The sequence below is a fragment of the Grus americana genome, chromosome 29, assembly GCF_028858705.1.
Source record: "Grus americana isolate bGruAme1 chromosome 29, bGruAme1.mat, whole genome shotgun sequence".
In the NCBI taxonomy this organism is placed as follows: Eukaryota; Metazoa; Chordata; class Aves; order Gruiformes; family Gruidae; genus Grus; species Grus americana.
The window spans coordinates 1,612,908-1,625,856 of record NC_072880.1 but is presented as its reverse complement, the minus strand read 5'-3'; the positions used below and the strand labels follow the sequence as shown (position 1 = coordinate 1,625,856).

The following is a 12,949-nucleotide window of genomic DNA, read 5'->3' as shown; positions in this document are numbered from 1 at the left end:
CTTGTGAGCGGCAGCACAATAGAAAGGGCTCCTAAAGAAAAATACTGGTACAGCTGCCGCGGTGAATTGCTCAACTTACTTCAAGACATGTCACAGGGTGAAAGACTTGTAGTCTGATTCTCAGTTGCATACAGATAACTTCTTCCCATTTCTTTTGGCCTGCCTGCCTACAATGCTTAGTTCTAGGCTAACCCATTTCCCTTTGCAGTCTGTAATCAGATAAACTATTTTACCATCAAGACTAGATAAATTGCAGCACAACTTTGCCTTCTGATTGACTCATGACACATGCAGTCATTTTAACCTCCACTGAGGGTTAAAACATTTTCCTCAGGGATATTCAAGGAATGACTGGTAATGACCCTGGTAATGACCTTCAAAGTTACCTTGGTTTGAAGTGGGAGCTGTACCAGACCATCTCCAGAGGTTGTACCAACCTAAATTATTCTATGATTCTGTTGTAATCAGTATGTTTGCCATGGTATATATCAGAAAGGGGAAAAAAATACTCTAATGAAGTATTTCTGAAAAATTATATTGGCCATACAGAGAAATTAATTCTTCTCTGATGATAGTCCTTGATTAATGCATAATAATTGCTCCACAAAGTTAACTTCTTTCAAAGTGGTTTGTAACTAAGAAACTGCAGCAAAATGAAAGCCAGAAGACAGTGCTATGATGCAACAGGGCTTTAATACAAACAAGAAGTGGAATACATTCTTGCAGAATGAGGCAATGCAGAGACAAAGAATGTAATTTCCATTTCAACAAGCACTACAATCGATCAGTCATTCAGAGGAGCACAGGGCTCACAAGGCATTCTTCTTTCAGCTGGATGCTTCACAGTCAAGTCCCATTACTTGTTTCACTCTCTTCAGGTTCAGAAAGAACAAAACATAACATGAGCAAATAACAAAGTGAGGCAACATCGGGATCGTAAGCCTTAGATAAAACATAGCGCAAGAGATCCCAAGCAATCCCAGCTCCTACTGACACTGGCTGGAGCAGAGGCTGCTTGGCATGTCTGATTTCCAGGTCTATATGTCAACTACTAGTTTGTGTCTTATTGTTCCTTTAGTCATGACTCTTTCTTAAGGATTTAAAATGGCCCATAGTTTCCGTAGCGATATCTATAGTACCCTCTGGAATAAAAGGGGAAATAATTTCTACCAAATCCTGAAAAAAATGAGTTTCGGTAAAAGCTTCCAAAACGGGAGATTCCACCACCACACGAGCCCTCCCCACCATATGAGCCCCCTCCCATGCCACCACAAGAACCACCTGAACCATGGGAGCCCATCCCATAGGAGCTGCCTCCACCACAGGAACCACCAGAACCCATTCCTCCACCTCCGGAGCCCATTCCTCCACCTCCAGAGCCCATCTGACCCTCTATTTGAGGCTCAGCAGTTCCCACAAAACTTTCCTGAGGGCACGAGCTGATAATGGGTCCCGGGAAAGTCACGACAACGGGTGGTGCGTACACGATTGCTCTTGAATCACCGCATGACCTGACGCATGGTTCATTCCAACAGTCGGCATATGGTTGCGGGCACGTCACTTCACATGGTGCAGCACAGCGGGAGCTAAGCATCTGTCCATAGGAAGACATCATTCCAGAAGGCAAGTCAACCTGAAAGGCAGAGAGTACACTAACTTGGTAAAGTTACAGCTGTTACAGCCAGAGGAATGAAGAAACAAAATGTGTTATAGTAACGTGGGTTGTGTAGATGAGTTGAATGCTATTCATCTGAATAGATCAGATACACATGTCCCAGCCATACACTAAACTTAGGAGTTAGTGATTAAAAAAAAAATAATAAAAAATAATCGCCATTTCTAAGGCACAATCCATTCTACTCTAAAGTAGACTTGTGCATTACAGATCTCGCCAAGCAAGCAAGATGAATTGCCGGGTAGAGGCTTCTAAGTCTACTCCCGCTCCTCTTGAGCGCTCCATTGCCCTATAGCTTATTCCCAAAATCAGTCCTGTGAAGAATGTCTCTGTCCTTTTCTCACATCACTGCCTCTGCTGTGTTTTTTGTCTGGGAGTCAGTCCTATCCTGATAACGTTTTTGGAGTGTCCTGTCTCCATAGATAAATGCTCAATTCCTAGGAATTGCTACCATCCACATTTTTGAGACTCCCGTTTAGTTTTTCCCCCACACGTGGTGATGTCTAGATCCACCCTATTTGCAAGTAAGCAGTTTCCAAGTAAAATGTTTTTAGAGAATAAGGTCCTGCCCTAAAATAAAGTAGGATATATAACCTCATATTAATGCTACCTATAAATCCACATCTATAATTATGAACTGATTCAGTTAAATCAGACTTACCCAGTCACCAAGAAGAACAAGTCATCAGAGGCAGCTACGGAGACCTGAGTTATGAGGACTTTTATATGCTGTCATAGAGAGTAGAAATTGGGAGATATCTTTACGCAACCATTCTGTACACCTTGTGAAACAGAACGTTTTCCTCTGATGATGCCTGCCTTTGTTGCAACTGTTTTGATAATAGCTTGTGATTATTAGATAATTTCCAATCCCACACAGCACAATGCGTGCACTTCACCTATCTTGTCTTTTCGCCGAAAATCGCACAATAAGTTGAGATTGGTTTTCTCTTAAATACTTGTTAATACTTATGAAGGTAGCTCAGAGATGGATAAACTGCGTGCTGCCAGTAAGCACAGGATTCCCGTTTATCATTTGTCATCTCAGGTAATAATAACAACCAGTAGTCTTCTGGATTTTTCCTCTTTAAAGTAGGAAATCTTTTTACATTAAACAGGCATTAGTGTCCATGGCCATTGCGTACCCACTCCAGGGGCTTTAGGACTGGAGTTTATGGCTTGGGACTGTCCTTAGGACAGATGTTCTCCTACATGACTACATCACGTCCCAAGTAAGTAGAAAGTAAGAGATACCAAAGCAGTTCACAGGCTCTCCTGTCAGCACTAGGATCAGGCACAATAATCCAATTGGAAATTCAGCTAAGGAGAGGTACTTGTGCAAGCTTTTACAATTTATCTTCCATTCCTCATCTCAAGGAATCATTCCCTTCCAAGGTGCCATTTAGAATAAACACCAAAAAATACTAGTAACTATGAAGAAACTGAATTCTTCTTTCTGAGTATGCTTGTTGGAGGTCAATATGAGGAGGGGAACAATATACATTACCTGTGGGACTAGACAATCCAGAGGAAACATTACCTGAAGCACAGGCCCATAACCTCAGCTAAAATAAATTCGCGAGGCCTGACAAAGGCTGATACTGTGATTCACATAATCACATTTACATAAAAACCCTTTTAGCTATGTTCTTGCGGAAAATTATTAAAACTAAAGCTAAAAAAAATATACAGATTATTTTATTTACATTTCATGGCCACGGAATGTATGCTGCTGATAGAGATATGGCAGCAAGCTGCACAGAATAATGACACACATAATTTGTGGGAATGAGAAGTAACTAATAATTACAGCGATTGACAGCTGAAGCAATTAAAGGAGTTACCAAACCGTGTATTTTATAGAATATAATAAGGACCTCATTGGTTTTGATTTTTTTTTCCAATGTATAGAAAACTTGTTCAAAACATAGCTTCTTAACACACACTGCAGAAAATCACACTGGCTTGACCATCCGGACAGTTTGCTTTCTGTAACTGATGCTTTTCCCTGGCAGCTTTAAGTAAAGGGAATTCATGTTTTACATAAGGTAGAAAGCCACAAGAGCAGATACGGTCTTTCGATATCAAACTCTGATCAGCTCTCCTACTCCACAGATATCCTTTTAAAAAAAATATAAGATACAAAATGCATAAGGAGTAATTGGCAAGAGTCCAGCATTCCTTTTCACATCACCTGAAACTCAGCTGCCTTACATCAAAGAGTTCTTGTAAGGATAAAGAAATAAATATCCTCCCTCACCAGGCCAAATCTCAATACACCTGAAAATATGAAGAAAAAACATCAGGGATTTTATATTTTCCTCTGAAGAGTTTATTGCTTCATATACAGAACAACAAACTTATATAAACCAGCAGTCTGGCCTGACTGAGGAATCCCAGACCTTGTACTTACAGCTTTAGATTTATAACTCACCTCACATGAAGCAATTCTGAAGCATTATCTCAAAGACTCCTCATCTTGTTTTTTTCTAGCTTGTTGTTGTTGTTGTTTTTGTTGGCAGTAGCTTTATTGATTTTCTGGTTTTAGGAATCACGATACTGTGCTCTGATCCTCACACAACTACTTTGCATACTAAGATTAAATCTTGAAGAGGAAGCTGGTTTAATTGCCATTGCTCTCACCTGTCCCATGCTATAATTTTCTAAATTGGTCTGAAAGCTCACATGTCTGAAAGGAAATAGCCTATATTATTATCACAGATGTGTTGGGGTTGCGTGGCAAGGTTTTGGTAGCGGGGGGGCTACAGGGGTGGCTTCTGTGAGAAGCTGCTAGAAGCTCCCCCTGTGTCTGACAGAGCCAATGCCAGCCGGCTCTAAGACGGGCCCGCCGCTGGCCAAGGCCAAGCCAATCAGCGCCTCTGTGATAACATAGTTAAGAAGCAGAAAAACACTTAGAGAGGGAGAGCTTTTGCAGCTGGAGAGAGGAGTGAGAAGATGTAAGAAACTCTGCAGACACCAAGGTCAGTGCAGATGGAGGGGGAGGAGGAGCTCCAGGCGCCGGAGCAGAGATCCCCCTGCAGCCCGTGGTGAAGACCATGGTGAAGCAGGCTGTCCCCTGCAGCCCATGGAGGAAGGATAAGGGGGTGTAGAGATTCCACCTGCAGCCCGTGGAGGACCCCATGCCGGGGCAGGTGGAGGCACCTGAAGGAGGCTGCAGCCCGTGGGAAGCCCACGCTGGAGCAAGTTCCTGGCCGGACCGGTGGACCCGTGAAGAGGGGAGCCCACGCCAGGGCAGGTTTGCTGGCAGGACTTGTGACCCCGTGGGGGACCCCACGCTGGAGCAGTTTGCTCCTGAAGGTCTGCACCCCGTGAGAGGGACTCCATGCTGGAGCAGGGGACCGATGAGAGGAGTCCTCCCCCTGAGGATGAAGAAGCGGCAGAAACACCGTGAGATGAACTGACCGTAACCCCCACTCCCCGTCCCCCTGTGCCGCTGGGCAGGGGGAAGGTTGAAGCCGGGAGTGAAGTTGAGCCCGGGAAGATGGGAGGGGTGGGGGGAAGTGTTTTAAGAGTTGATTTTATTTTCTCATTCCTCTACTCTGTTTTGCCTAGTAATAAATCAGATGAATTCCCTCTCTAAGTTCGGTCTGTTTTGCTCGTGACAACAATTAGTGAGTGATCTCTCCCTGTCCTTATCTCGACCTACAAGCATTTCATTATGCCTTTTCTCCCCTCTTTAGTGAAGGAGGGGAGTGAGAGAGCGGCTCTGGTGGGCACCTGGCCCCCAGCCAGGCTCAACCCACCACAACAGATTATAGCAAAACATTATCCTTAACCTTCATTTTTCCGCAGATTTTATCATAGCAATTCCAGGCAGAGAGTGCTTGTAATAACAAACATCACCATGCAGCAAAATAAATAGGTTAAAATATGGGGATCATTGTGCAAGAGTGCAAACTTAAGGCTGCTTTGGATCCTGAACATCCACATTTTGGCACAGGTTTCCAGCATGGTCTAAGAGCTGTCACCTGGAAACCTATTTCTAAAACTGCTCAAACTTGAGGATCAATATTACCGAGTGCTTTTTCATTGCCTAATTGCAAGACTCAAGATGAAATAAGGAACTGAAGGACTAGATCACCACTGTCTGCTCTTTCATTATCTATATATTGCTCAGACCATAGCAGTATCTCACTTTTGTACTTTTATATTCATTGTAAGTTGTGCGTTACATTTACTTGATTCCTTTTGTTCATCCCTACTTAAAAAAGAAAAATAAATCTTTTTTTGTGGGCACCCTACTCTTCTCCCTGTGTTTGGAGCTGTTGGAGATGATTTACTCAGGCTATGCTATTGTAAATACAGGAAAACTTGTGACTGTGGGCCAAGCAGAGCCCCAAAGACAACAGAAAAAAAAAGGGAAAAAAAGAAAAAAAAAAAGAAAGCGAGTCTAGATCGATGATAAAATTTGTAGTTTTCCAGAAAAACTGATGCTTCCACCAGTTCCAAAAATCAAAGGAACTTCATTTCTTCTTAAAATCAGGCCAATATCTGACTTCTCTTTCTCAGGCTTTATCTTATATTTATAACAATCTTCTCCAGTAACCGTTTCTTCGAACCTAAAACCCCTGCTTGCTTGTCCTGTCAGCCACTCAGTAAATCAAAACAAGTCATTGTGCCTGAAAGTTGGCCTTGGTTGTGCAACTATGTGGTTTCCACAGGAGAAAGCAGGACATAGGGGTTAGATTCTGTTCCAGACTGAGATAGCTATGCTTGGGTGTCTGAAAATACGTATCCGAGTTTCTCTTACAGTCAGCAGACACGTTTGGTGGAGCCTGGAGATCTATCCATACATTGACCTTTCCATAAGCGCTTGAATTTCATCAAATGGGCAGTTCTGCCATCTCTTTGAAGTACTGTCTAGCTGTCCTTTGAGGGCTCTGGAAGTTTAGAAACCCCACTGATATGGAGACCCTGTATTCAGCCACCACTGCATGTTCCAGTTTTCATTGGCACTAAGATGACTTTCTTCTATTTTTTGCCTTTTCCACACTCCTTACTTCATCTCCTTTCAGCAAAATTCCAGAGGGGATTCATAGTCAGTGACCTCAGTCTACTGATGTCCCATTTGCATCCTGAATGCCTAGTGTCATCTTTAAGTATTTAATGGCAAAATACAGCTCTCTTCACGTGGTTTTCCTCTCTTATGGATAGGTTTGGTTACTTTTTCTAGCTACGGTGCAACAAAAGGTGGTGATTAAGTAACTACACACACAAATCATTCTGAAGCTGAGGAATTCTTCCCCACCACTAAATGAGATTTGGTAGGAGCTCAGGAATAATTAGATTACTGCAATCTTACCGGCATCTTTCATCTTAAAACCAAAACAGAACTAATCCTCTTTATATATGAGTGCTGCTCTCCTCAATAAAACCTGAGGGTATGTGAAATTGCAGCCCAAGGTGTAGCTACAGCTTGCACGTCTGTGTATAATTTAGCTGTGTATCGAAGCCGGCCAATGCATACCTCTCAGGCTGCACACAACGTACCCATCACTCAAGCATGTTTTCCAGGTCAGAGCCACCTTGCTTGACCAGGAACAGGGCTGTAGGACTCTGAGGTCTACTGGGTCATCTGAAGTCCCCAGGTGTGGGAAGAGCTGATGTAGCAGCATTGATAAGGCTGCTGGGTTACTCCATAAATCAGCCCAGCTCTGTCCTGCCCCACAAGACTCAGGCTCTGAGGAGGACACTTGTATTTTTCTTCTCTGTGTCTGAGTTGCTGCAAAGAGGTGAAGGACCTCAATGAGAACCAAGAGGCTTGAGGAGGTGAGGAGGACATAGTGATGGGCACTTATTGGAGTGGCAATTGTGTATTCAAAGACACTCTGGAGTAGCACTTTTGTCCCATGACAAAGAGAAGGAGGGAGTGTGGAGTTAGCTGAGCCTTCTTAAAACACGAGTACGGTAGAGATGTGTATAGAGCTGTTTCCTAGTAGGGTGGGTGCTCATGAGTCCAAGTTTTGGGTTATTTAGAGTGGAGTACTTTGGAAGTTCCACCCCTGCAAATAATCCATTTTTAATACTTTGTTAGTGTTCATGGTATGTCCTGATACTGCCAGAGTGGATTCATAATCCTGTATCACCTCATGGCTCACAGGGGTGTGGTGCTAATATCCAATTTAATAATCTATTAATTCTAAAGCTATTAATTAAATCTTCATTCTGGTTCATTATCTAATTAAGCTTGCTAATCTCAGCAAGAAAAACTGGCAGCTGACTTTCAGTTCCTTCAAGGCTATTAGACTAAGAGCGCTGATCTGGTGCCACAGAACCCTGTTAAATGAATTTATAGTTGAGCTTAGAGACAGAGAAGGCTCTTTTCACAGAAGGGAAAGGGAAAGTAGTGCTCTGCTATCCAGAGGAAATATCCGAATTGTGGTGCCAGGTCCCCTTCTGCTGCAAATATCTGTATAGCACTGCTTCTTCCAACTCAGGTCAACAAGGCTATAACCTCAGCTTGAGTAGGAAGCTGCCACAAAGGTCAGTGCACTCCTACCTCGCTCCTGGTAAGTCATGTCACAACTTGAAAAAGGATTTAAACAGTAACAGCATCCCTGAACCAGCACCTTTTCTGGGCATCCCTCACAGGATTTGTTCTGCCCCTTCTCCTGTGTCTGTCCCATGCCTTGGTCTCTCTGGCCCCTTTGTAAATTTGGCTGGCATGCGATATTGGAATTATAATGACAGGTTATAAGTAATAAGGCTAATAATAATTAGGTGTGTCTAAGTCTTAGATCCACCCTTATGTATAGAGTGTCCTTAGACAGGTTAGGTGGCTTTTGGGCATCAGTTATCCCATAATAAGATGATAATTGTCTGTGCTATATGGATGCAAAGAGAAAGAAGGTTTGCAAGAAGCAGTGAGAAGATGATGGGGGATGTTATAATGACAATAAAATGTGGCATCCTTTATAATGACTGAAATAGTAGGGGAAGGTAGAGGAACAGCTGGGCTCCCACATGCAAGGCAATATAGAGGGAAAGCATCGAAATGAGCAGTGTGAGAGAAACAGTTGCAACGTGTTTGTGGGAGGTTGTTAAATAGCAGGCAAAGGAGGAAAGACCAAGAGCAAAGACTAAATTGGCAGAAAGACGCAGAATTATCAGAAATACTGGGGTTCTTAGCTAGGCTGTTAATCAAACTGCCTCAAGATATGGCTTAGGCAGGTGAGTAGAGAATATTGAGAGTTCTTTGAAAGTGCGATGTGTTGGTGCACACTGAATGGACTCAAATGACACACTTGCATTTCAGACAGCAGAACGCCATGGTGCGCGGTATGGATGTGACAAACAAATTTCTCCAAAAGGGATCAAGTGCTAAGTTCCTAGGCTGAAAGGCTAATGGCTCTTCTCTAAAAAGTCTCAGCAAGGCTTTTGGAGGATGGACTATCTTGTGCAAGCTGCTTCATTCTCAAGAAGAACCAAGCTAGTGATTTTCAGGCAAGTAATTTTTTTTTTTTTTTTAAGAGGAAAAAAAAAGGAATAATTTGCAAGTTATCTTCAGGAGGTGAAAAATCACTTCCTGAATCCCCTTGTGCAACTAGATTATTGTTCAACTCCTTTTACTGCTGGACTGGGTGGGGTATAGATAATGAGTCAAGACCGGGTCTTTTGGACTGGAGGTTCCTGAGAGCTCCACCCTGCTGATGACCTCATTACTGAATTTTTCACAACACTTTTTGCGTGAGCCAGGCAATAAACAAAGCTTCTATCTCTGCCCTGCCTCCCAGCTTATCTAGGGCGTGACACTGAGACACAGTTCACAAGCTAATCTTCCAAGATATAGTAATTACATCTTCATAGTGGATCAATAAAGTAGGGCACATGTTAATGTCTGCAAAATAAACAAGGAGATTTAAAGGAGTTCCCATCCTGTAAAGGGAAAAATTTAAATATCTATACACCAAATATTTGAGGGGCTCATTTTAGAAAGAGCAGATTTACAGGGGGCAGGCAGCATGTATCTCCCAGGCAGATGTCCAGGTGAGTTGGCTGAGCAGACAGCAGATCACAGTCAAGGTGAAAGCCTGGGGGCTGCAGCAGACGGATGGGCAAACTCAGCGTCTGGCAGCTTCCCAGGGAGACAGGGCATGGTAAAGAGGGAGACTGGCAGGAAGCCAGGCTGCTTAGCGTGTTTTCGTATCGTGTTTTAACACTGCTGTAAAGTTTTCTGCAATCCCTTTTCTCTTTGAAGGAGTCTCTGGGAAAACAACTAACTGCATCTGGATGTGGCTGCATGGGCTGTTGTTTGCAGAATGAGGTGCACGCCCTGATGTTCACGGGCATCTCTCTCCACAGGTGAGAGCAAATTGTTATACAGCAGCTCTCAAGACTCACCAGCTCAACAATGGGGAATTAGAGTTTAGCCAGCTTTCACAGTTTTAGGGACAAGCTTACCTGTGAAATTTATTTCAGTTCTGTTAAACTGGACTTTTAGCTTGCAAAGACTGGCAGAAGTGCCCGATCACAAATGCAGTAATATTCTTCTTGGGAATAAAAAGACAATGCTTGAGCTTAAAATATGTGGAAATCTTTAGATGAATAGAAGCTTAGAATTGGGGGAACAGGGAGTAGCTGGGGCTTTTTCCTGAACAGAAGTAAATAATAAGGAAAATTTCTCAAGGTATTGCTCCTTTACATTCTACTTATTGCTTTTCAGCTGACACATCAAGCTGTAAACTCGCAAAACCACAAGCTGTACTTAACAGGATGAGGAACAAGTGAAAGCTGGGAGACGAAAGTGAAAATGAAACAGTCTTGTGCAAAGGCATGTGAACATAGCTGGGGAGTGCAAGAGGGAGTTTATTTTCTCACTTTATGGGTGAACAGGGCTGACAGATTTGGTTTCGATGTTTGCCATCTAAATTTCACCAGTAGGTACCTGAAAATCAAGAGTAGAAGACAAGGAAAACAAGAAAACCACCATAATAATGCAGAATAATTTTAATGGGAAGGGAAAGGACAGAAAGACTGCTAGAATAAATTAACAGCATAAAGGGCACAGTTCCAGATGCAGATTCTGTCACTCATATACTGCATTAACTTCTATATGCAGGTGATACATTTATTCAAGTACTTTTTTCCTTAAATAAAATTAAATATAAAGAGAGGATTGGTTTCTTCCCCCCCCACACTTCTTTCCTGCAGTGAAACTGAAAGCCAGAAACAAATTACGTGTGTGTGTGTGTGCGTGCGTATATATCTCAAAAAGAATAGTGAATTTCCTGGTGACTTAATTCTCTTAAATGTCAAGAACAGTCTAATTAGCTTTAGCAGTGAAAGGGTTTGTCATGTCTCAAATGACCACATTTGTGGTGTTCTTGAAACAGCTGCTGCCTTAATTTTTCTGGAAAGTGATGGAAAAAGAACAACTCATTCCCAAGAATCAGATACTGTATGTTTCAAAGGTCAGGCTAACACCAATTAGCATAGGGGGCATTTTACTACTCTAATCACCTGCCTGAGAACATACCTGAGGAAAAACTATGTACTTAAGGTAAAGCATAGTTTAAAGAAGATGTAGGTAAGCCTGCTTTAAAGAGGTAGTAGGATTCTATGAGGCCTTTGGACTTGGTCATTGGCGTTGGTACCACTGTGTTACTCTTCAGAGGTCTCTTTGTCCTCATTTGCTGTATCTTTATTTTCAGTTTCTGGCCTCTCCTTCTCTGGAGCATGCTCTTCCCTCTCGCTCTCAGATGGTTGGCAGCGTCTGTAGCTGGGTCTGCTGCAAGGATGCATCCAGTGGGAAGAAAACACGTAGGAGCAGCGTGGTGCACGCTGAGGCACGTATTTTGGGACCAATCTCTCTGCAGGTGGCTCTGAGCACAGGACTTCTGCTCTCAAAGATGTCGGCGGGGCTGGTGTACCTCCCTCCAGGACTGCAGAACTTCCCACTACCGTCTCCTGTGGGCACGTGCTGAGGATGGGCCCCGGGAACGTCACGACGACGGGAGGGGGGTATATAATGACTCTGGAGGCGCCACAGGATACAACACATGGGTCATTGCAGCTGGTAGCAAGAGGCTGTGGGCACTGCACATCGCATGAGTAGGAACATCGTCCTGTGTCCCACCCGCCACCGAAGGACATCTGGGAGAAATGGTGGCGAACCTGCAGCACACAATGGAGATCACGGGGGTGTTTCTCAAAGCATTCGCAACCCGCACCCTGCCCTTCACCCTGCAGACCTCTGCACCTCAGGGAGGACTCCTGCTCCTCTCCTGCCCTCTTTGCAGGGAAGGGGAGGTGCGTGCCACAGCTGGGGGTACGCTGTGGTGGAGGAGAAAGTGCAAGCGGATAAGAGGTGCAGCTCAGGTATTTTATTACAGGGGCTGTGCAGGTTACGTAGATGCTGTAACAGAGACAACATGAGCCCATGATTTCAGGAAATGAAGCTCACGGGTCAGTCCAGGGTTGTCCCCTTGCTCCACTCACCCCATGCTCATCACCCCGAGTCCTTCTCACCCTGCCTCCACCCTCCCAAAAAGGACCGTTAGGCCTCTGGGTTCAACCAACCTCCATCCCGCTTTATCACTGCCATCCATTGCTCCCGGGCCCTTTCCTCCTCTGTCCCTATGCCGTGCCTCTTTTCGTTCTCCCAATTACAGATCCTGTCTCAGCAGCCCCCAAGGATGACTGGAGAGGTACAGCAGCTGTGGCCAGTGACTCCAGCGTAACCACTGCGGGTCCCATGAGGTTACTGGTCATACAGGAATAAGTATTTTTTATATCCCTGTGCTGGAGAATGTCCTTGCCTGGGTTGATTTGTTTGTCTCTGTGATAGAGCATGCTCAGCCCTCATTAGAGTAATCATGCGCAGTAGGATTCCTGTGCCTCCACCGAGATTGCGCCGCGCGCTGTATTGGTGCAAGTCTACAAAGAGGCTTTGTCCCGAGAGGCTCGTGAGCCTGTGTCAGGCAGCGCTGGGAGGAAAAAACCACTGTCCCAGCTCTGCAATCTGGAGACTGCTGTGCGGGAGGTAGAAGGACTTGATTTTGGTACCATTCCGTGTGCTAGACCCTGAGCTCCTAGGAAAACCTTGCCTCCAGGTACCTGTCTGCAGAGACCATTCGTGGCAGAGCTAAGAGCTTTATAGAGATTTTTGGTGCCTACTTTTTTGCCTAGACCCCAAATCCATCTTTTAGGTCATTCAGCTGGAACTAATTACAAAAATATAATGTGGGATTTACCTGCCAAAGCTTAAAACTGTGTGATGTAGATGGTTACCTATAAAGTAGTCACTTTATTTCT

At 44.0% G+C, this 12,949-nt stretch overlaps 1 protein-coding gene across 1 annotated transcript; it reads right to left on the bottom strand.

Moving 5' to 3' along the window:
- Positions 1-1,099: 1,099 nt before the first annotated feature.
- Positions 1,100-1,612, bottom strand: LOC129197841 (claw keratin-like). Its single transcript, XM_054806635.1, has one exon. The coding sequence runs from the start codon at positions 1,610-1,612 to the stop codon at positions 1,100-1,102; it is 513 nt and encodes a 170-aa protein (XP_054662610.1).
- Between the last annotated feature and the right edge of the window lie 11,337 nt (positions 1,613-12,949).